The sequence below is a fragment of the Musca domestica genome, unplaced genomic scaffold (genome assembly GCF_030504385.1).
Source record: "Musca domestica strain aabys unplaced genomic scaffold, Musca_domestica.polishedcontigs.V.1.1 25, whole genome shotgun sequence".
NCBI classification, from domain to species: Eukaryota; Metazoa; Arthropoda; class Insecta; order Diptera; family Muscidae; genus Musca; species Musca domestica.
The window spans coordinates 8,217,611-8,241,472 of NW_026712277.1; the positions used below are offsets into that span (position 1 = coordinate 8,217,611).

The window sequence follows — 23,862 nt, forward strand, 5'->3', positions numbered from 1 at the left end:
CCCAAATCCTCCTAATGTTATATGTACACACAAGGCTAAACCGCTAGATGTTTCAAAAATCATATTATAATTATTTAAGGTTGCTATTATAAAGTTGCTGCGAATGCAGACTTTTTATTCAATGTGATATAAGTGTCCATTTTTTTACTAAGAAATATTAATTCTCAATAAAGTTTAATAAAATCAAAAAAAGAAGAAAACAATTTCTTGAAAAACTTGCTCTCAAACCCGGACTATACTTTACTTCTTTTTTTTATTAGATTCAAGGCAATAAAGATAAAAACATTTACTAAAAAAAACTTTTCAACACCTTGTTTGACTTTGTTTACATTCCTTCAAGTGACAACAACAAACTCTCAAATGGTTGTTTCCATTTGTTGTACGACATCAATTTCTTTTGCCTTATATTCGTGTATAATAAGCAGAAATAAATTGGTGGCTCTTTAATACCTTTTTAGTGTGCCATGATCCCTCCAATTTTCTTTATTTCTTACCATGTGAACCGCCTTAATAATCTCTCTACCACATCCTCTCAGCCAGGCTTTAGATCATATGGCATTCTAATTTGAAAATCCAATGAAAACAAAGCAATTGTTGCCATATCGCATTCAAATCACTGTCAGTTCTGACAGTTTGAAAACGTCATCAACTTAAGCTAGAAAATTAGATTTTTTGTCGTGGTTGTGGTTGCGTGTATAGTAATGTTGCAGAAAAATTTACAAATTTGTTGAAAACTCAACAATTAAAATGTGAATAGAAAACGGAAGAGAATTCTTGCCTACCTGTACATAGTATTATTGATGAGAAATTGTTGTTAAAAAAAGACGTTCAACGAAAAAGAAGTAGCCAGCCTGTCAGCAGTCGCTCGCACTACACCCTCAATCGATTTTGAGGAAAAGTTTTTTTCTTGTTTTTCTTTTGTGTGTGAAAAGTTGGAAAATTTCTCATATTTTGTGGTGGAAGAAAAACTAATCTAAAATGTCACTGCCGGGAAATGGCATATTTGTGGTCCGTGGCGAAATGTCCACATTGATGACGGCAATGCGCAGGGGTTCCCGTTGGAATGCCTCTGCAGCATACGTGGTAAGTCAAATGTATAAAAGCAAACGACAGACGGGCCGACAGACGATCACATATGGATGGACGTGTATGTATGTGGTTGGTCAGATGGATACGGCAAATGAGCAAATGATGTGCGTGTGCATATTTGTTTGTAAATACATGACCATTGTTTGTTTTTGTTGTATATATGAATGAATGGATGTTTTGGCTAATGATGCTGCCTTTATTTTTGTTTCGTAGGATGAGGAAAAGGATGGGCTGATGAAATTGTTCATGGATCTTAAACAGGTTCTAAATCGTATTGAAGATTTGCGGCTAATAGATCCAAATGTTTTCTTGGCACCATTCTTGGAGGTTATACGCACCGAGGAGACCACAGGAGCTGTGACAAGTTTGGCATTGTCAGCCATCAATAAATTTTTATCCTACGGTTTGATTGGTGAGTTACATTTTTTGTCAAAAAAGAGATAATGTTCCCTCTTAAACCAGTCAATTTTCTTTCAGATCCCACCTGTCCCAATTTAGCTGTGACCATAGAAAATATAGCTGATGCAGTTACTCATGCCCGTTTCATGGGCACCGACCAATCATCGGATGGTGTTACCCTGTTCCGTGTCGTGGAAGTTTTACACACATTAATGCGCAGTCCCGAGGGTTCCATGCTCACCAATGAATCTGTGTGTGAAGTAATGCTGAGTTGTTTTAAAATATGCTTTGAACCTCGCTTGAATGAGTTGCTGCGCCGTTCTGCCGAACAGGCCTTGAAGGATATGGTGCTTTTGTTGTTCATGCGCTTGCCACAGTTTGCCGACGATCGCACTGAGTCGGGTATGCTGAAAAAGTTCCAAATGATGGCCGCTTCCATGGAAAATGATAAGAAGCAACGTAAACGTTCATCGAAAGTTGCGGCGAGCCAAGAGAACTTGGCACGCAGCCAAAGCTACAAGGAGTCAGATTTATCCAAAGTGGGTGCAGATGAGCAAAGGAAAATCTCTACACAATCGGCTCCGGGTGATGAGGTGCAACAGCAAAATTCCACAACACCAGGGCATTTGCATCAATTGAAAGCTCCTCCATTGGCCACAACACCTGCCACACCAGCTGGTAACATTGTGGATTTGCAGGGTAAAATAACCCAAACCCCTACATCAGCTATTACCAGCGATGGTGGCCAGGGAGACACGGAGACAAATGAAAGCATTCCAACGACAACAACGAATAGTGAGCAAAATGCTCCCTCTATATCGGTGGAACCAGCCTCACCACCCACAAACACCAATCAAGAGGAAAATTCTGAAGCCAGACCACAATCGCCTCTATCCCAAGGAGGCAGTAGTGAATATATTAACTCTGTGGGAGTGCGTTTTACCCAACAAAATTCTGTAGATGTTTCCGAAGGCATGGCCCCCCTGGTTCCCTATGGTTTGCCCTGCATTCAAGAACTATTTCGCTTCTTGATATTGCTGTGCAATCCATTGGACAAACAAAATACCGACACCATGATGCACATGGGTTTGAGTTTGCTTACCGTGGCATTTGAAGTGGGAGCCGACAATATGCTCAAGTACGACTCATTGCTGCAACTGGTCAAGGATGATTTATGTCGCAATCTCTTTGCGGTAGGTATACCCAAAAAAATATGTTTTTATTTATTATCACTGATGACTGACATTAATTTCAGCTAATGAATTCTGAACGTTTGACCATATTTGCTGCCGATTTGCAAGTCTGTTTCCTAATGTTTGAATCAATGAGAGGTCATTTGAAATTCCAACTGGAAAGCTACCTCAGAAAGTTGTCGGAAATTATTGCCAGCGATAATCCAAAAACCCCATATGAAATGCGTGAACTGGCTTTGGACAATTTGTTGCAGTTGTGGCGTATTCCAAACTTTGTCACGGAGATTTATATTAACTACGACTGTGATCTGTATTGCAGTGATTTGTTTGAAAATCTAACAAATCTGTTGTCGAAATATACCTTATCGGCCACAAATGCCATTTATAATACCCATATATTGGCAATGGACACCCTGATATCGGTGGTGGATAATATAGAAAGTAATTGTGTGGCGGCCAAAAATGGCTGTGGCACACAGGGTGATAATACGACATCTGGAGTTGTATCGCAGCCATCTTCCTCGCTACGTCATTCACGACAAAATTCCGGCTTAGAGGGTATTGTCATTGATGATCCCAAGGCCACGGAGGACAGTGTTGTGGAAAATATATCCAAATTTATAAACACCTCATCACGTTTACGCTCTCTGTCCGGTGATACTGCTGCCAAAAAGGCCATAACTGGCGAATATTTGAAGGAAGTAAAACACAAAAAACGAGTCTTGAGCCAGGGAACTGAATTGTTTAATCAACGACCCGATAAGGGTATACAATTTCTACAAGAAAATGGTATTTTAAATCCCGAACTCGATCCCAGGGAAATTGCCTCCTTTTTGCGTGAAAATCCCGGCTTGGATAAGAAAATGATTGGCGAATACATTTCGAAAAAGAAAAACGTCGACTCGAAGATTTTAATGAATTTTGTAGAGTCGTTTGATTTTAGAGGGTTGCGTGTGGATCAGGCTTTACGTTTGTATTTGGAAACATTCCGTTTGCCCGGAGAGGCTCCATTGATATTTTTGGTGCTCGAACATTTCTCCGAACATTGGCATGTAAGTGGACACACCGAACTGAACAAAGAACATTGATTTGATATTTCCCTGTTTGTTTTTTGCAGAAACAAAATGGCGAGCCTTTTGCCAACACTGATGCAGCGTTTAGTTTGGCATATTCCATTATTATGTTAAATATGGATCAGCACAATGCCAATGCGAAACGTTTAAATATTCCCATGACCCAAGAGGATTTCCTTAAGAATTTGAGAGGTTTAAATGGTGGCATAGACTATGATCAGGATTTGCTGGCGACCATTTATAATGCCATTAAGTAAGTCCCAAACATTTTTTACGAACGGTTGCCGATAACTTTAAAATTGTATTGTAGGAACGATGAAATTATAATGCCGGCAGAACAAACTGGTTTGGTTCGCGAAAACTATTTGTGGAAGGTATTGTTGCGACGTGGAGCCACATCGGATGGCCTCTTCACCTATGTCCATGACTCCACATACGACATGGATATTTTCAATGTCATTTGGGGACCATCACTTAGCTCCCTGAGTTTTATGTTTGATAAGAGCAGTGAGAATGGCTATCAAAGAACATTGACTGGCTTTACAAAATGTGCTGCCATATCGGCATTCTATGGCCTACATGAGGACTTTGATGCCTTGATTTTAACGCTGTGCAAATTTACCAGCATCTTGAGTTCAGCCCAATTGGAAACCACACATCCAGCTCCTAATGAAATTGTTCAAGCAGTCAACTTTGGTCTCAATCCCAAGGGACAAGCTGCCATGCGCACAGTCTTCGCTTTGGTCCATGACTATGGTGATTGTTTGAGAGATGGTTGGCGTCATATTCTCGACTTGTATCTGCAACTATTCCGTTTGAAATTATTGCCCAAATCCCTGATGGAGGTGGAAGATTTCTGTGAACCTTCGGGCAAGGCCCAATTGATATTGGAAAAACCCAGTCAGAAACAAGAGTCGGGTATATTTTCCAGTCTGTATTCATATCTTTCGTCCGAGGGACAACGTGAACCTTCCTATGAGGAACAGGAATTCATAAAGATTGGTAAAAAATGCATCAAGGAATGCCAGCTGGATCAAATGATCCAGGAATCGAAGTTTGTGCAATTGGAGTCACTGCAGGAATTGCTGAAACAAGTTTTGGGCTCTCTCAAGGCACCCAGTGCCCATAAATCTATTGGCATGCCATACGCAGAGGATGTGGTTGTCTTTTGGATGGAATTTCTCGTGAAGATTGTCATCTACAATCGGGACCGTATGATTCCCCTATGGCCTGCTGTTCGTGATCAAATGTACCTGTTGTTGATGGGAAGTTCATCATGTGGCTATGATTATCTTCTCAATCGATGTATTGTGGCCATGCTCAAATTGGCCATATATCTAATGCGCAACGAAGAGCTGTGTCCAGTTGTTTTGAAATCCTTGAAAATGTTGCTAATGCTAAAGCCAGCTGTAATCTTGAGAATATCCAAACAGATTTCCATAGGAATGTATGAATTGTTAAAAACATCGGCCCAGAATATCCACTCGGAACAGGATTGGCAGATTGTCTTTACGATTTTGGAATGTGTGGGTGCTGGCGCTGAACCTCCAGAATACGATGATGCCTCACTGCCGGTGCCAAATGGTTTGGCTGCCAAATCGGATGGGGCTTTGAGTAGTGAAGAGGATTCAGGTTTGCCTGATCGTGGTTATACCTCAGATTCGGAATTGAGCAGTAAGCAACAAGTGGCTAGTAATAAGCAACAAATACCCATGGCTCAAAATTCGAATGCTAGCAGTCCCTTCCCCTCCAGTCCCACCGCCGAAAATTGGATATTGGTTAACAAGGATACAGATTTGGCAGCTTCAAGGTGAGAATTTATTTGTCATAATTTTTTGTTTGTGTGTTAATAGAATTTGTGTATCTCCTAGGCCACAATCTCCACCAGAATCCATTGGTGCTCCCAGTCTCTCAAATCTGGTTTACAATTGCAAGCTGTTGGACCACATGCCTTTTGCTTTGTTCAAATGTTGGGATTCATTGGCATTTATTGTGCGCAATGTAGCCCACATTACCCCCTATAACTTTGAGAGTTGTGTCCGTTGTATACGCACATTTGTGGAAGCATGCCGGGATGGTGGCATACGCCAGCGTCGCAAAATGGAAGCTGCTCTGGCTGCAGCTGCATCAAATCAAAAGAAGAAGGGCAGCGCCAAACGTCAAGATCGTTCCAATGATCGTAACAAACATGACGAGGACAGTGGTGCGGCTGGAGAAGATGGCGATGAGGCCGATTTGGCCCAACGCTATGAGACATTGTCGATACAATTGTTGGATCTTATGTATACTCTCTATACAAGAACTGCCCAGATATTCCGTTGGTGGGCCGAGGAGGGCTGTGCTGTGCCACAGTGTTCGGCATTGTGGGCCCAAGGTTGGTGTCCCCTGTTGCAGGGAATTGCCCGCCTGGCCATGGATCGACGGCGTGAAGTACGTACCTATGCCATATCATGCCTGCAACAAAGAGCATTATTGGTGCATGATCTTCAAACACTATCCGGCACCGAGTGGGCTTCGTGCTTCCAACAGGTTCTATTTCCATTACTCAATGAATTACTGCCTGACAGTGCTGCCGTAGCTCAATTGGATCAGGTGCTCCTAGAGGAGTCTAGAATACGTACGGCCACCATTATGTCAAAGGTATTTCTACATCATCTCACGCCATTAATTGAGTTGGGCAGTGCCTTCAACGATCTGTGGATACAAATTTTGGACTATATTGAAAAGTTTATGAAAGTCGGTTCGGATATGCTGTCCGAACAAATGCAAGAGATTCTCAAGAACATGCTTTTGGTAATGCATTCAGTACGAGTTTTTCACAACAATGATGGTACGATACGCATGGATTTGTGGGAGTTGACATGGAAGCGAATCGGAGAATTCTTGCCCAATCTCAAAGATGAGCTATTCCGGGATGAAGGTATGTTAATTTATTCAGCATATTCATGATTTTCATCAATGGGGGAATATGTGATCATTTCGTAGATTTCTACTTTTAAAAACAAAACCTCAAGTGGTGAGATTTTTTTTTGGGAAGCAGAAAATACTTTGTTAAAAAGTTGTTTGCTCTCTGATGATTCTGAAGGACATAGTAGACCTTCAGGTTTTTTCTTTTTACACATAAATCTTATGAAGATATCTATTCAGAGTAGATTTCTTTGGAAGTCTTCTGCCGATAGAATGCGTTAAGAAATTCTTTTCCATTCCCTAGATGGGAATTTTTCCATCTATCTACGACTTAAAATGCCTTCTACTTGTTGGATAATGGTAGAGAGTCTTTCATCTGTTGTAGACTCTTAAATGCCATATCTACCTGTTAGAAAAAAGGGTTCATCATTCCCTACGCTACTTCCACAATTCCATTCATTTCATTCAATTTTCATGATATCATCATAAATTAAGTTTCCAAAAAAAAAAAAAACACAGTGCAGTAAGTGAATACCTTGCACAATTTTAAGGTAATCGGGCCCATGTCATGAAGGAACCCAATCACCAAGCAGCAGTGGTATCACCACCATTGACTTCTGTGTCTCCGCCAGCCGTAGCAATATTGCCACAATCAACAGCAGCACCATCTACAATGGCTGCTACAAGTCAGGCAACAACACATTTTGTACCATCACCGGTTTCATTGATATCGCCCGTTGAATCGCCTCGACATAGTATAATTCTGCAACCACCTGTGGCCGATTCTCTGCAGCAGCAACCACTTTTCTATGGTCAGGTAAGTTATGAAAATCCTATTTAAGGGTATTTTAAAATCAAGAGATTTCTTTCTTATATTTTCTTTGCAGTTCCCTGTTAACAATATGCCGTTTATTGTGCCTCAGCAACAACAGCCTGTGGCTCAGCCCCCCGCTGCAAACAATGAACAACCAGCCACAGTGACATCTCCCATTCTGGTTAATGCCAACAATCAGCAAGGTGTTCAACTAGTGTCCATGAATTCCCCTACAAATGAAACTTCATCCGCACCTCAACCATCGGTGGTGCAATCTACGCAACAAACAAATCATAGTGGCCCAGCCAACCTTATTACAACTGTCGTCACAGAACATAATACAACGGCAAATGTTCAGACTGCCCCTCAGTTTAACACCACTGTTCCTAACATGTTTCCCCATACACCAACAACATCTAGGCCAGTCATGTCCTCAACAATGATAAATCCCAATCCAGTGCCGATAGATAGTAATTCATTTTCCATCGACCTGTATGATGCCACACCGGATGCTTATGAAAGTCAGGTGGCAAACACCACCAATGTCCCCGAAGAAAAGCCAGAAGAAACACACCTCAGACATGTGCTGCAAGAGCAATACAATCTCTACTACAAACAATACAAACAGAATCAGGAATGGCAGAAACATAATGAAAGCCTTAATGCTAGCCAGCAGCAACATGGACATGGACAACAGGCTAATAACACCAGTCTCTTAAACACTTCAGTGTTTAGTGGCGATGAAGTGAGTACCATTGCTGAAATAAAGGAGGAGTTTAAGGCGGCTGCAGATGAACCCAGCAATGCTGCACCTAAAGTTCCAATCAGCCATCTATTGGCTGGTAATGAATATCCCTCATTGCAGAAGCAACCCACACCTGCCATTGTTCAAAGTTTCACTCCGGTAAGTTTTCAACAAACGGCCACAACTAGTCAGCAACAGACTGGTGGTGATATCTATCAGGAATATGTTCAGAATCCCTATAATCTGACACTGCAACAGTCCCAGATGCCAGCAGCTGTGCCGCTGGTCAGTGTGGAACAACATCAAATGAATTTAATGCGTTTAGAGATGCAATATACAATGGGATGTAATACAGATCCAAATTTGCGTGTCTTTGGACAACCCTAAAATCCTCCAAACTTCATGGATTTCCAGAAATTATCATTATAGCTTTGTAAGTGATATATAGCAAAGATAAAGAAGGAGAAATAATAGAGGGCCTGGTGAAAGAGATTTTTTTATCCCCTTGACAAAAGAATTCGGACAGCGGCTGTCCTGGAAAAGAAAACCTTTGTTGAGGGTGAAATATTGGTGGATTTGTAATGTATGATGCATTCCACCTGTTAGTTTGTTTGTACGTTTTTAAATTTGTTTAGCTAAATTAAGTTTAATTCAAATGATTATGTATGTCACTGCTACCGTGCTGTTGCGACACTGTTTAAAATGGATCAGCATGGAGGGCATTTATCATTAAATCAAATTAATATAATTATAATAATAATAATCATAATTAGAAAACAAATGTTGTTTATCATCTAACATATAATTTATATACAATGGAAAGAATTGTGAAATTTAAATGAAAATGAAAATCTATGTCAATCTGTAAATGTACATAGCGTAATTGATATAAAACTAAATAAATAAATATCTATCAAATATATATATGAATTTGTAAAATGTAGGGTTTTCTGTACTGGAAATTCCGGACTGTCGATTGAACACAAGTTTCTCGAGATCAACTGGGTTGAAAAATAACCCATAGGAAAGTGCAAAAAGAGGTTCTGTTTTATACGAAGTCCCATATTCACCCATGGATAACATTTGTGTAAATCGAACCTTTCCACAATTATTTCAGTTATACAAAGGTTATATTTATTTCTTTATTTGTAACGGGCTACATGTGTGTATGTATTTATTTTTTATTATACCCTTCACCATAATAATGAGGGAATATTAATTAACTTTGTCATTCCGTTTGTAACTCCTCGAAACACTAATGTCAGACCCAACAAAGTATATATATTCTTGATCAGCTGCCTGTCTGTGTGTCCGTCTGTCTGTTGAAATCACGCTATCTTTCGAAAGAATTGAGATAGAAGGCTAAATTTTTGGCACACATGTTTATTTTGCCAGTAGGCAGGCTAAGTTCGTAAATGAGTCATGCAGGTCTACGTCTTCGTATAGCTCCCATATAAGGGTACCTCCCAATATTCGGTATTTTGATGATTTTAGCGTCATTATTCACCGAAGTAGTTTCAAATTACGTATTAAAAGTTCGTAATGGGAACTACAGTCTGTAACAGAAAATTGTCTATACAGGTCAACGACTTCGTATTGTTCCGATATATCAGTACCCCCTTATATACGGTATTTTGATGATTTTAGCTACATTATTCACCGTTTATTTCAAGTTTCGAATTTAATGTCTTATGACAAACAATGCCTAGGTAGGTCCCAATATAACGTGTATATTCGGCATTTTTAAGATTTTAACAGATTTTATTTGTTGAAAATTTCTAAATTCGTTCTAAATGATGGAGGGTATTCAAAGTTCGAACCGAACTTACTGCTTGTTAACTTTTTACTTTTTTTTATTAATTTTTTATTTTTGTTATTTTCATTTATTTTTTTCAATTATTTTTTATTTCTATATATTTTATTATTTTTACTTATTTTTTATTTTTATTTGTTTTTCTATTTTTATTAATTTTTTTATTTGTTTTTTTTTTTTATTTTTATTTATTAGATTAAATTGCAAGCCTCAAATTGGAAATTCAAATTCGCAACAACTTTAATTTTTTTATTTATTTATTGTTATTATTTTTTATTTCATTAATTAATTTTATATTTTTATATATTTTTTAGTTTTATTTATTTCTATATTTTTACTTATTTTTATTTATTTTTTATTTATTTTTATTTTTTTATTTATTATATTAATTTATTTATTATTATTATTATTTTATTTTTATTTATTAGATTAAATTGCCTTAAATTGGAAATTAAAATTCGCAACAACTTTAATTTTTTTATTATTTTTTATTTCTTTCATTAATTTCTTTTTTATTTTTATTTATTTTTTATTTTTTTTATTTTTATTTATTTTTTTATATATTTTTTATTTTTATTTATTATATTAAATTCAAGACTCAAATTGAAAATAACCGTTCGAAACAGCTGAGTTTATAAATTCTTAAAGGAGCAGTTGTGCATTGTTCAAGCCAAAGAAAAACTTCCTAGAGAAGTGTATATATATAGTTTTCATAGCATACTTTTAGGCTGATGATAATTTTTCAGCCACAGAATTTTTAGTTGAATAAACGATTGTTATTTTATCATCTCCGTAAAAGATTTATTTTTCTTTGATTGTTTATTCCTTCTTCTAACGACTCTTTTAATCCTCTTTAGATAGAGCTCAACAAGAAATACCATTGTGGCCAGCAGCATGCCAAGAAACCAACCTGTCCAAATAACTCGCAAATGATCAATGGTCAAGGGCACTGGATGTTCTTCTTGGTGATTCATTAGATTTACACCACTTGTAGTTTCTCGTATATCTTTTAATATATCACTTGTCCATTTCAATTCCAGTCCTGTTTCGCGTATTCTCAAGATGAAATTCTTGAGGGGATGATAAAATGCCGAATTAAATTGTATGGGAAATGAGAGATATACATTGGCAATACACAATTTGGAGGCAATTCTAAATTTCGGTTTCCACAGCTTCTTTTGCAGCGATTGCAGCACCTGCCATTCTTCGTTGTAGACCGCATAGGCAAAGGAGGTATTCAGGGAATTCAAGTGATGCGATACTGTCTCCACATCGGCTATTAGCACATTACTTTCGAAACTGCTGGGTATAATGTCCATGTAGTTATACATAAAATACATGTAATCCAACATCATAATGGAAATATTAGCCCTGCGTAGATCCTCTAATGTTTCCAGTTTTTTGCCAAATATTGTGGCACTTAGGGCCGAGGTGAGTCCCGCAATAAAACTTAGGCTGTAAAGCATACCCGAAAGTAGAACCAGCATGTGTATCAAAAGAATACGGCTCCTAGAGAATATACCAAAGGTCTCCGAAACATTGATTTCACCCAGCGACATATTCAACATGCCTTTAAGGGTAAGAGATATGGATTTCCAGGGATACCATTTGCCGCCATTAAACTTGTCTATTAGAAAATATGCCACCTGGAAGCCTGTGAATAACACCAAAACCTGTAACCACATATTCAAATTCATAATTCGTGGAATGTAATGGCCAACGAAAATTTCGGGTATAACCGGTACCAGAACACAGCTATTGGTATTGGTAATGGGATAGCTGCCGTAATAACCATGCGGCAAGAGATTGGAAAACGGATGAATGGCAATGTCAATATTACGGGCCACAAGTAATTCGTATTCATAGTCCAACATCATTGGATGGCTTTCGGGAGTTTCCAATTCAACAAATTTACCATTGATGCTCTTCACAAATTCCAAATATAAATGGCCGGCAATGCCAGAGACTTCTTCGTCGTTGTCATCATCATCATCGTCATCCAGGCGTTTGGCCTATTAGAAATTAAAGAAATTAAATAACACATATGGAAGACCATTCCACAGTTGTCTGTCTTACCTTGAAAACACTTGGCTTATCGTTGAACACCGGTGTCTTAAACTCATATCCCCTCACATCCAAGGTGCGATCAAAAAAGAAGAAAAACGGATGGACATTTGTTAGTTTGATCAATTTTACGGGCCTGGGAAATGGTGAATAGGAGTAAATCTCCATTTTCAAATCATCTACACTGGCCACCACATGCTTTTCTTGATACATCAGTATGGCATTGAGTATATTTTTGGACCAACACCAACGAAAGAATCGCAGCAATTTTTCCTGGCGTATAAAGGGCAACACCTCTGTCAGTTCATGGCCAATTAAGAGAAATATCAGCTTTGTCTCCATACTAGCTCCCAATGAGGTGGAAACAAATTCCTTTAATTCCGTATTGAAAATATCGTTTATCAATATCACCGCCAAATTGCGATTCGTTAAGATTTTTCCCAAATTCGGTATATTCTCGGAACTATTTACATAATTCCAGGGTGCAATGGCGAAAATCATTACCGACCTTGAATTCTCATTGGTAAACATAAATTCTGCAACAATATCGCCAAGGGTTTTGTGTACCTCCAAACCGATATTGGTCAACAGTGTGCTGACATTCAGTGGCGCATCATAGACTCTGTTGGGCGTGCCATAGAAAATGATGTTGTCGAAATGATTAAAGGAACTCAAAGTTTTCACCATTTTAATTAAAAGTTCGACTTGTTTTCGAAGCACATCCTCAAGGTGTATGCCAGATGAGTCGTGATGGGCTATGGACTTGGAACACAAAAGTAAAAATGCAACTAGGAGAAGATACTTCATTCTGGCGCAAGCGAATGAAAGACTTTGTTGGGGATTTTTTGGGGAAATTGGGTTTTTATATGGATTTTGGCCAACCTGCTGCCTACAGAATTATTTTCATATCTTGTTTCCTGATTGATATGAAATGGAAAATTGCTAAGAAAATTATTTCAATTCGCCATTGTATGGGGCAACCAAAAAAAGGTTGTGGTTAATTGAATAATTAAATAAATTAGCATCAATTCTAATTGGATAAGGAAACTATACGGCTTGGTGGTGTCTGAGGACGAATTATCTTGAATGGAAATCAGAAATGTTGTAATTACGGATAAATTGGGGAAAAGAGGGAAGGGTGTATTAGCGATAATTTATTTTGAAGACTAATTGAGGCTCTATTAGAAATGTAATTGGACTTCAATGAGAAGATTTTCAAAAAATAAAAAAAAAACTTTTTCAGATAAGAAATAAATGTTATTCTATTTCAAAACTAATAGAATATTGTCTGTTCCAGGACTGTGATAACCGATTTCCCCTTTCTTAAAAAAACAAGGAAAATTGCATCAGTCGGTTTTGCCGACAGATTTATATCCCCAGCCTGGAGTTATGATTATTCAAACCCTTGACCTTTTTGTGGGGGTAGGTTCCAAAGCAAGTGGACAATATTGACCAATTCGTATCTGACCTAAAACTTATAAAAATATTACAACTTGCCAGATTTGGACTATATCGACTACTTCATATACTTTATATGAGATATGTGAAATTTTTTGGAAAATGTGGAAAAATGCGTGGGGTACCAGATATAGCCGACCGAAGTATCCCATTCTCAAAATCCATATAATACAGATAAAAATATTGGTATGTGCAAAATTTGAAGGAAATTGAACATTTATATCCTATTTTATGCGAAATCATAAATTAATAAATAACATATTAATATTCAAGACTTCCGGTTAATAAAAATAGTTAGATATAACATATTGTAAAGAATCGCCGATTTTTTCCCAAGTAATGACAGATATACAGGGTGAGATAAAAAAAACTGCAACAAAGTCAAAGGTCATAATTTTTACATTTTTTTGAATTTTATTGAATGAAAGCAAAAAATGTCGGAAATAGAATCAAATTTTAGAATATTTTTAGATTTTTTCGAATTGGTCACCTTTGGCACGAATTATGGCCTTCAAACGGCCAATGAAGCCCTCACACGGTGCCCGAATATTGCTCTGCGGTATTTTGGCCCATTCCCGGGGAAGCGCTTGCTTGAGGTGATCGACACTTTGGTATTTTTTAGTGCCAACCTTGCATTCCAAAATATTCCAGACAAAATAGTCCAACCGATTGGTATGCGGAGATTTTGGTGGCCATTGTGAGCTGGAAATTAAGCGAAGAACCTCTTTTTGTAACCATTCTTGGATGGCGCGTGCTGGGTGCGATGGTGCTGAGTCCTGTTGGAATGTCCAAGGTGTGCCGTCAAATTGTTAGCGTGCCCAAGGCTTTAATACACCCTCAAGAATATTTTCGCGATAATATTCGGTACTTATTCGGCTGTTATGGCGGCCCACACCACCACTATCACCATGGCCGGCGCTTGAGTTCTGGTGGCCAACCGAAGGTGCACATTTTCAGCTGATCGCTTTGGCAAGAAAACACGAGCGGATCATTTTGTTTATTTACAAACCGCTGGACAAGGAACTGCTGTCATCGTCGAAGAAAACCAAATTCGGCAGTTCACCACTTTCGGCCAAGAGAGGCAACTCTTTAGCTCTTTTGAGTCTATTTTCTTTCTGTTGCGGTGTAAGTTCTTGATTTTTTTTGGAATTTCAATGGCTTTACCGAGCTTATTTTTTAACATTTGCCGAATGAAATATTGTGATATGTTCAGCTCACAAGCCTTTTCTCGGCCACTGTGACGCGGGTTTCGATCAAGTCGCTTCTTTACATTTCGGTAAGGTACCAGAAGTGGTTGGCAGATATCTATCATCTTCACAACAGACTTTGCGTTAGCACATATCTTTGGATGTGTGAAATTTGAAGAGAGTTGGATGCTTATTTCGCTTTCTTTGAGCGTTCTGTTTTTCAACCCCTATGTGGGGGAGGTACCAGAAGAAATGGTCCGATCTCTACCATCTTTATAACAGATCTTGTGTTGATAAAAAATATTGAGATTTGTCAAGTCTAAATAGAATCGAATGTTAATTGCGGGTTTTATGAGCTTCACGGATATTCAAAACTTTGACCATTTGTGGGGGAAGTATCAGAAGGAATGATCCGATATATCCCATCTTCACAGCAGATCTTGTGTTAGTAGAAGTAATGGGATGTGTGAAATATGATGAGCACCGTATTCTTATTTCGGATTTAATAATCGTTTTTGTTATTCGACCCTTTGTGTGGGAGGTACCAGAAGAAATGGTCCGATCTATACCATCTTTATAAGAGATCTTGTGTTGATGAAAATATTGAGATGTACCAAGACTGAATGGAATCGAATGTTAATTTCGCTTTTTATGAGTTTCATGGATATTCAAAATTTTGACCCTTTGTGGGAGAGGTGCTTGAAGGAATGGACCGACATATTTCATATTTACACTAGATTTTGGATTAATAAAAATATTGGGATGTGTGCATTTTTAAGACAATCGGATTCTTACATCACTTTTTATAAGAGTTGTAATTATTCATAATTTTGACCCTTTGTGGGGGAGGTATTTGATGGAGTGGACCGATATTGTCCATTTTCGCACCTGACTTAGCTCTGATGGAAATATTCGGATATGCAAAGTTGGAGTAAAATCGGATTATCCTTTCTCTTTCTGTGCAGTAAAATATTTTTTTTAATTTCGACCTTTTGTGGGGGAGGTACCAGAAGGTGTGGGTCGTTATTGAACTCGATCCAAATTTGACAATAATATTACGATGTACCAAGTTTGGAGCGAATCGGATACTCCTTTCGCCGCTAGATTGACTACAAATGTCCTGAAACGGATTTGGTCCAAAGAGACCTATGGTCTAAAACTGTTATATCGATGGCCGTATCAAATGATATATACCTTCTCTAGCCATATAGCTGAGGGTAAAATTACCATTCTTCGATGTTAAGGAAAAGGCATATATTTGACAATCCATAAGGAAATTTCTTTGTTTGTTTTTATGAAGAGAATTGTAAACTTCTATGAGCGGCCGCTTTGCCTTCTTGGAGAATACTTTCTGATAATCCTTGGGAAGGTTTATTGTCTTTTTTAAAAAGCCTATATTATCACACTTATGAAAAGATCTCTTTAACTTCTCTGAGAATATTTTTTTGGTATTTTATGGAAAAAGTATCGGTCCTTCTCTGGGAAAAGGGGTTGATTTTCTTCTTTAAATGAGAAACCCCGTAGAAATCAGGCATCAACAATTAAAGTGTAAAAAAGCGTTTGTGTGTTTATTTTCCACTACATGCATATTAAAACTACAGGTGTATGTGTTTTCTCTATAAAATCCCCCAAAAAATTCTCCATCCAAATTATGAAACACTATTGGCCACATCCGCTTCCTCGTCCTCCAAATCTACTCTCTTAGCACGCTCTCTCTCCCTTCGGCTCTGCCACAACTCGTGGAGAAAACTCACCAAGGCCATGAGGAATCCTATAACCAAAAATCCCACAACCATGCGCAAATGGGTAAAACCCACAGTATGAAACGAGGGATCCTCTACCAAATGGCTAACCACTCCGGCACGTAGGGCATATTCAAATGATTTCTTCTCGTGATAATAGTAGAGCCCCGATGAGTGAATACGAAACATCAGATGTTCAATGTCACGCCAAATTGGCGATTCCGCCACCATGGGAAAAGCCAAATGATAATCGCCAAAACATATGTCCGTGTAACGAAAAATCGGAGTTCTCAGATGGGCCTGTTGTAGGTTGAGAAAATGCCAGGTGTCATAGGTGGCGAAGTAGGCATAGGAATGGTTGAGATTTAGTTGGTGTTCATAGAAAACAGAGGTGTTGACGGCATGTAACAAATCCATGAATTTTGGGGGCAGATTCAATACCTCCTCCTCGAGAAACTCCAGTTCATAGTCGATGATCATGACCGGCAAATGTTGGTGTATAACATCGTGGATGCTGTTAATGTCCGACTTGATAACGGTCACCGCAAGGAAACTACCCAACATGGAGGTGTAATGGGCTGCCAAAAAGAATCCCTGAACATAAATGAAACCATTTATGACCATTTCGAACCAGGGCATGTCACTGCCATGGCTGGTAATGGGTGGAGCGGCATTGATGAATTTGCAAAAATTAATCAAAATAAAATTATGATTATCCAGATCATGGAACTTGAGAAAAAAGTGGGACACAATGTTGATCAGAACAAAGGCCACCAAGAAGTTTAGCCACACGGTTGCCTGGAACGGGCTCAGGGGATAAAACATGGTAAAGACCTTGTTGGTAATGGGTACCATTAGACACCAATTAACCACTAGCAGGGGATAACTTTTCTGCACCTCATCATCGTTGTGGAACAAGGCATAACCATGGGCGGCCAATTCCACTTTGTGCTGGCGCACTCCTTCCAAGACGTTTTTCATGTTCACCACACCATCACTGGAATATTCCATTTGCGATTCGATTAGGGTGCCATTTAAATATTCCAAACACATTTCCATGATGTTGTATGTGACACCTTGGATCCGCAATTCGCCATTGTTGTTGTAATATCGTATGACCTTGGGCGCATCCATAAGTAGGGGTGTCTCAAAACGATAACCCTTTAAATCGGTTTTCTCAATTATTCGATGATAGAACATTTTGATATCACCCACCAAATGGGTTTTGTTCTCCACTGAGAATTCCGGAAATGTGGCAAAGCCAAATACCTCATCCCTTCCATTGGAGGCATTGACATAATACAAATCGGAATTAACAAATTTCTTGACATATAAATATTCCAGAATATTTTCAATGAGGGTGAAATTCCATTGCGGTTCGTAGAGAATCCAAATGTTAACATAGAAATGACGTCCCCGCAAAAGATTGGCATGTACCTCCACAATGGGATCATCGAGATCTTGGAGTATCATTATGGTCAAAAGATTCCTCTTCACATCGTGATTCCGTAGCACATAATCCGATGGCTGAGACATGACCAGCTGGGGATGCATGGTGGCCAGTTGAATCCATTTCATGAGCAATGCCAGTTTTTCATCTTGACACTCAGCGCAGGGACAAAATAGCGTTTCCTGGGTTCCCATGGCTATGGGCAGGGCCAGACGTTTGCCCACATAATCAATGTTCCAGCAGTTGGCCAGGGTAAAAAGCAAAAATGAAAGTATTTGTATTTTTAACATTTTGTTGTGAATTTTCTGGGTTTCGGAATCTTCCACGCTTGAACGGCAACTGATTTTGTGTTCAAAGATTCGGGCCATAGTGTTGATGTTTTTCCAACTTTTATTACCCAAGCATTTCGTGACGAGATATAATCAGTTAGGGTCATCAAATAATTATAAAATTTTAATTAATGTCGTCATACATTGTAAAACATCCTTTGCTAAGGATATGGTCAGAGGGCAAGAGATTAGAGGACTTCAGAGAAAAATGTGACCAATAGATATGACATTGTTTTGCTGGAATATGCACAGTTCTTTTCGTAGAGGAGCAGAGAGTTCTGTTATAGAAGAGTAAGTGGAAGCTTAGAGGGCTTATGGAAACAAGTTAAAAAGTATCAGTCGGTTTAGCCGACAGAAGTATAACCTCAGCCAATGATCGATTATTTAAATATATTTTGACTTGTGTTAGGATTATTCAAATTTTTGACCCACTTTGGAGTAGGTTCCGAAGGAATGACCCAAAATTGTCCATTTCGCATAGGACCTAAATAAATATGATATAAATATTGCGAAGTGCCAGGTTTGGACTATATCGACTACTCCCTTCACTCTATATGAGACATTTGTAGAAAATGTTAAAATCTGCGTGAGGTACCGGACGTAGTCGACGGTTCACAGATATATATCACCTTCATATGATTGTGTGTGTGAAATTCGCAGAGATTTTGATGCTTATTTGGCGTTTTGTTTTTTCTTGAACCCTATGTGGGGGTGGTACCAGCAGGAATTGTCCGATCTATACCCTCTTTATAAAAGATCTTGTGCTGAGAGAAATATTGGGATGTACCAAGACTGAATCGAATTAGATGTTAATTTCGCGTTGTATGAGCTTCATGGATATTCAAAATTTTGACCCTTTGTAGGGGAGGTACCAGAAGGAGTGCGCCTATATACCCCATCTACACAGCAGATCTCGTGTTAGTAGAAATAATGAGATGTGCGAAATATAAAGATAACCGGATGCTTATTTCGGATTTTATAATACTTTTGGTTATTCAAGGCTTTGACCCTTTGTGGGGGAGGTACCAGAAGGAATGGTCCGATCTCTACCGTCTTTATAATATATCTTGTGTTTATGGAAATATTGAGACGTGTGAAATCTGAATGGAATCAGATGTTGATTTCGCGTCTTAAGAGCTTCATGGACATTCAAAATTTTGAGCCTTTGTGGGAAAAGTGCCAAAAGAAGAGGACCGATATATTCCATCTTCACACCATGCCTTGGGTTAATAAAAATATTGTGATGTGTGTAATATGAAGACAATCGGACTCTTACATCATATTTTATAAGACTTATAATCTATCAAAATTTTGACCCTTTGTGGGGGAGGTATTTGATGCAGTGGACCGATATTGCAAATATTAGGATTTGCAAAGTTGGAGCAAAATCGGATTATCCTTTTTATATCCTCCTCCATACTATGGAGGGTATATTAATTTTGTCATTCTTGATCAGCGTAAAATTCTAAGACGATATAGCCATGTTCGTCTGTCTGTCTGTCTGTCTGTCTGTTGTAATCACGCTATCTTTCGAACAAATTGAGATAGAAAGCTAAAATTTTGCACACATGTATTTTTTGCCAGTAGGCAGGTTAAGTTCGTAAATGGGCCATGTAGGTCCAAGTTATCACATAGCCCCCATATAACGATACCTCCCGATATTCGGTATTTTGATGATTTTAGCGACATTATTCACCAGAATTGTTTCAAATTTCGCATTTAAAGTTCGTAATGTATACTACATCCTAAGTCAAAAAATGAGCCATGTAGGTCCACGTCTTCATATAGCTCCCATATAACGGTACCCCCCGATATTCGGTATTTTGATGATTTTAGCGACATTATTTAACGGAATCGTTCCAAATTTGGTATTTGAAGTTCGTAATGTATACTACATCCTAAGTCAAAAAATGAGCCATGTAGGTCCACGTCTTCATATAGCCCCCATATAACGGTACCCCCCGATATTCGGTATTTTGATAATTTTATCGACATTATTTAACGGAATCGTTCCAAATTTGGTATTTGAAGTTCGTAATAGATACTGCAGCACAAAACAGAAAATGGACCATGTAGGTCCACGTCTTCGTATAGCCCCCATATACAGTACCCCCCGATATTCCGTATTTTGATGATTTTAGCGGCATTATTTACCGGGATTGATTCAAATTTCGCATGTGAAGTTCGTAATGGATACTTCATCCCATGCCAGAAAATTGTGTGTGCAGGTACACGTCTTCGTATAGCCCCCATATAACGGTACCCCCCATTCGGTATTTTTTAAGATTTTAACAGAATTTTTAACGGATTTTATTTTTTTTTTTGGAAATCTTCGAAGGAATTCTTGTGCACGAAAATTCTTTAGAGAAAAAAATCAGTAAACCTTCTCTTGGAAGTGGTCTTTTCCAAGATAAAAAAAATGTTTCTGATACAGAAAAGCAGGTCTTCCCATTAAATGAAAGAAAACCATGAGAAAAAATCTTCTTTAAAATGTTTAATATATGATAAGGAACGCCATCTGCAGTTCATTTAAGTAACATAATAGTAGACTATTGTAGTGTCTACTATTGGGCGCCAAATAGAAAAGAAATACAGTGGCAGTATATGAATTCTAATTCCAAAAAATAGACAGCATATAAAAAAAGAACGAATTTATTATCATAGAGCGCCAATTGGTTTTCTCAGGGGAGATACGTGGTGATAACATGGTCTTCAGAGAAAAAATTCGTAAGTCTTTCCATAGAAAAGCAAAAATTTTGTGGAGTTAGAAGGTCGTTTTAAATAAAAATGAAACTATTTCTGATGCAGAACAAAGGACTTCCCATAAAATGAAAGGAAAGCATGAGGAAAAGATGTTCCTTATAGTGTTTAATATATGATAGGGAACGCCATCTGCAGTTAATTTTAGGATTTGTTTTTAAGTAACAAATAGTTGACAATTGTATTGTCTACTTTTGGGCGCCAAATAAAAGATAAATTCAGAGGTAATAAATGCATTTTAATTCCAAAAATAGACAACATAAAAAAAATAGAATAAATTCATTGTTATAGAAAAAGGTCTTAACAGGCGTTGCCATATTGCGCCAATTGGTTTTATCAGAGGAGAAGTGTAGGACTTTGTCGTGGAGAGTACATGGTCTTCAGAGAAAAAAATCCGTAACTCTTCCAATAGAAATGTTACAATTTTGATGAATAAGAAAATCTTTTTAAATAGAAATGAAACGATTTCTGATATAGAACAGGAGGACTTCTCATAGATATGCAGGAAAACCATGAGGAAAAATGTGCATTAAGACCTATAATGTATTATGAGGAGGAACGCCACCTACATATCAATTTGTGATTTGTTATAAGTAATCTATTAAGAATTCACAAATGTAGTGCCTAATTTAGGGCGCAAATCAAAGAAATACATTCATAGAGTTAGTAAATTTATTTTCATATCAAACATTTACAATATCTCACTTAAAACTAGAAGAAGCTTCTCTCTGAATCTCTAAATTAATCCGTTCACATTTTTTTTAAATTTAAATTTAATTTGTACCCCCGGCAGTTAAATAAATTTAAAATATTCCTACAATTTCAATAACTTATAATGCCGATATTTATAAATACAAATTTCGATTAGCAAACAAAACAAACCCATGCCACACAATAGACCCCATATGATGAAAAGCAGTCGCAAATGTTCCAAACCAGCCGATGAATGTTCCTGAGTTTCCGCGAGACGTTTTATAAAACCCGCCGCCACGGCATATTGAAATGTCTCATGTTCGTATTTCTGCAGCAAACCATTCGAATGGGTGCGAAAAAGAAAATACTCCAAATCACGCCACACGGCCGAATCCATTTGTATGGGATAGGCCAGATGATAGGAACCAAAACAGATATCGGAAAATTTAAACACCTTTTGCTTTAGATGTTTTTGGGCCTCGTCCAGAAAATGCCAGGTATCATCGGTGACAAAATAGGCAAAACTTTTGTTGAACTGAATCTGGTGTGCGACAAAGGTGTGGCTGTCAACGGATCGTATTAGTTTTCCAAACTCCTCGGGCATATGAAACCCCTCGGAAAGCAAGAATTCCAATTCATAATCGATTATCATGACAGGCAGTTGGGCTTGAATCAGGTCCTCCATGGTGTTGATTTGGGCCCGAAAGAGACTCACAGTGAGGAAACTACCCAAATATGAGGTATAGTTGGCGGAGAGGAAAAAGCTAAAAAAGAACAGAGTGGCATAGTAGAGGAAACGTTTTAAGGTAGCAACCTGTATGGCCTTGGGTGCGGTTATGCATATAATGTGGCAAAAATCCTCCAACCAGGCATCACTGAGCTGGCTAGGAAATTTCCTTCTCAGTTCCTTAAAAATTAAGGAGTCTAAGAAAATTCGTAAAAAGTCTAAGGAGAGCAGACCCGAGAACACCAGCAATAGTATGCACCACACCTTCCAGCCGAACGGCTGTAGGATGTAGAGGAATGTGGATATGCTGTTTTGTAGCGGCACCATTAGACACCATTTGACCACCATTATGGGATAGCTTTTATCCAAATCATCATCGGTGTGGTAGAGGGCATAGGCATGAGCAGCCAAGTCAATTTTCCGGGAACGTACCAAATCCAGAACTTCTTTCATATTTACCACTTCATAACCATAGTTATCCCTTGGCATCTCGTATTCAGCAATGGAACCATTTAGGGAGTCAATGAAATCTTCCAGGATACGAAATGTGGTACCTTGCAATTGCAGACGCCCCATTTTGTCGTGGTATTTTATGACATGAGGCAGGTCCTGGCGCAGGGGAGTGTAAAACTTATAGCCTGCCACATCCTGATTGGCTGACATGACTTTTTGGAACTGCCGCCGAACATAGACCGTGAAATCCGTCAGATTTATCATCTGAAAGTGGGGAAATTGTTCGGTGCCAGCCAATTCGTTTTGACCATTCGGCTGCTGATAGTAGACCATGCTGTTGGCAAAGCTACCCAGGTACAGCAGGTGGGCAAGCCTCTCAATCTCCCGGAAATCGTGTACCTTTGGCACATATATAAAGACGGAGAAGTAAAAATGACGTCCCGTCATAACACGACTATGGACATGCATGACGGGATCATCTGGGCCCGTGGTGAGTACAAATGCCACAGAGTTACGCTTCGATGCTGTCCTTATGATGCGTACATCACTGCGATTGTTCCAGACATATTGGGCCTCTCCGGATCCATCCTGGATGCGTTTTATGAATCTATCCAAATGCTCCGTGTGCTGTGTGGTCATCAGTTGGCTAAGGAACCAAATGTTGCCTTGGGCCTTTAATACGGGATACAGTTTTAGGATAAAATTTGCAATGAAGGTATCATTCCAAGGCAGCGAGGGTGAGGGGAAACAGGATAAGCCAAGGATGGCGATTATTAATTTTCGAACGTTCATTGTTGACGATTTTTTGACAACTAAACCAGCCACGTGTTCTGTCTGCCTACCATCCCGGCAGACATGAAAATGAAGAAGCCACTTTGGGGGACATGTATTAACAATGCCCCTGGGAGTTGCATTCCTCGGTGGGATACATGAGAACATCGGAACTTGTGTCAGGTAAACAAAGCC

The 23,862-nt window shown here is 38.5% G+C and overlaps 4 protein-coding genes across 4 annotated transcripts; 1 reads left to right on the plus strand and 3 right to left on the minus strand.

The window, feature by feature from the left end:
* Positions 1–650: 650 nt before the first annotated feature.
* Positions 651–9,142, plus strand: LOC131802850 (Golgi-specific brefeldin A-resistance guanine nucleotide exchange factor 1-like). The gene is made up of 9 exons (XM_059123534.1): positions 651–1,083; positions 1,303–1,501; positions 1,567–2,681; positions 2,744–3,733; positions 3,799–4,007; positions 4,065–5,564; positions 5,626–6,674; positions 7,213–7,478; positions 7,549–9,142. Exons 1-9 carry the CDS (start codon positions 979–981, stop codon positions 8,605–8,607), a joined length of 6,492 nt encoding a protein of 2,163 aa, XP_058979517.1. The 5' UTR covers positions 651–978; the 3' UTR covers positions 8,608–9,142.
* Positions 8,867–12,784, minus strand: LOC101892154 (uncharacterized). Its single transcript, XM_020036088.2, has 3 exons — positions 12,110–12,784; positions 10,944–12,045; positions 8,867–8,913 (listed from the first exon to the last, which is right to left on the minus strand). Exons 1-3 carry the CDS (start codon positions 12,782–12,784, stop codon positions 8,867–8,869), a joined length of 1,824 nt encoding a protein of 607 aa, XP_019891647.2.
* Positions 12,785–16,391: 3,607 nt separating this feature from the next.
* LOC131802831 (uncharacterized) lies at positions 16,392–18,302 on the minus strand. Its single transcript, XM_059123505.1, has one exon. The coding sequence runs from the start codon at positions 18,300–18,302 to the stop codon at positions 16,392–16,394; it is 1,911 nt and encodes a 636-aa protein (XP_058979488.1).
* A 3,535-nt stretch (positions 18,303–21,837) lies between these two features.
* On the minus strand, positions 21,838–23,688 carry LOC101891809 (uncharacterized). The gene has a single exon (XM_005181586.2). The coding sequence runs from the start codon at positions 23,686–23,688 to the stop codon at positions 21,838–21,840; it is 1,851 nt and encodes a 616-aa protein (XP_005181643.2).
* Positions 23,689–23,862: the final 174 nt, after the last annotated feature.

Coding starts and splice junctions, on each gene's coding strand:
- LOC131802850 (XM_059123534.1), top strand. CDS start 979: ATGTCACTGCCGGGAAATGGCATATTTGTGGTCCGTGGCGAAATGTCC. Junction 1,084..1,302: donor ATGCCTCTGCAGCATACGTG/GTAAGTCAAATG, acceptor TTTGTTTCGTAG/GATGAGGAAAAGGATGGGCT. Junction 6,675..7,212: donor TGAGCTATTCCGGGATGAAG/GTATGTTAATTT, acceptor CACAATTTTAAG/GTAATCGGGCCCATGTCATG.
- LOC101892154 (XM_020036088.2), bottom strand. CDS start 12,784: ATGGTGAAAACTTTGAGTTCCTTTAATCATTTCGACAACATCATTTTC. Junction 12,046..12,109: donor ATAAGCCAAGTGTTTTCAAG/GTAAGACAGACA, acceptor AATTTCTAATAG/GCCAAACGCCTGGATGACGA. Junction 8,914..10,943: donor TTTGCGAGTTATTTGGACAG/GTTGGTTTCTTG, acceptor CATTTTAAACAG/TGTCGCAACAGCACGGTAGC.
- LOC131802831 (XM_059123505.1), bottom strand. CDS start 18,302: ATGGCCCGAATCTTTGAACACAAAATCAGTTGCCGTTCAAGCGTGGAA.
- LOC101891809 (XM_005181586.2), bottom strand. CDS start 23,688: ATGAACGTTCGAAAATTAATAATCGCCATCCTTGGCTTATCCTGTTTC.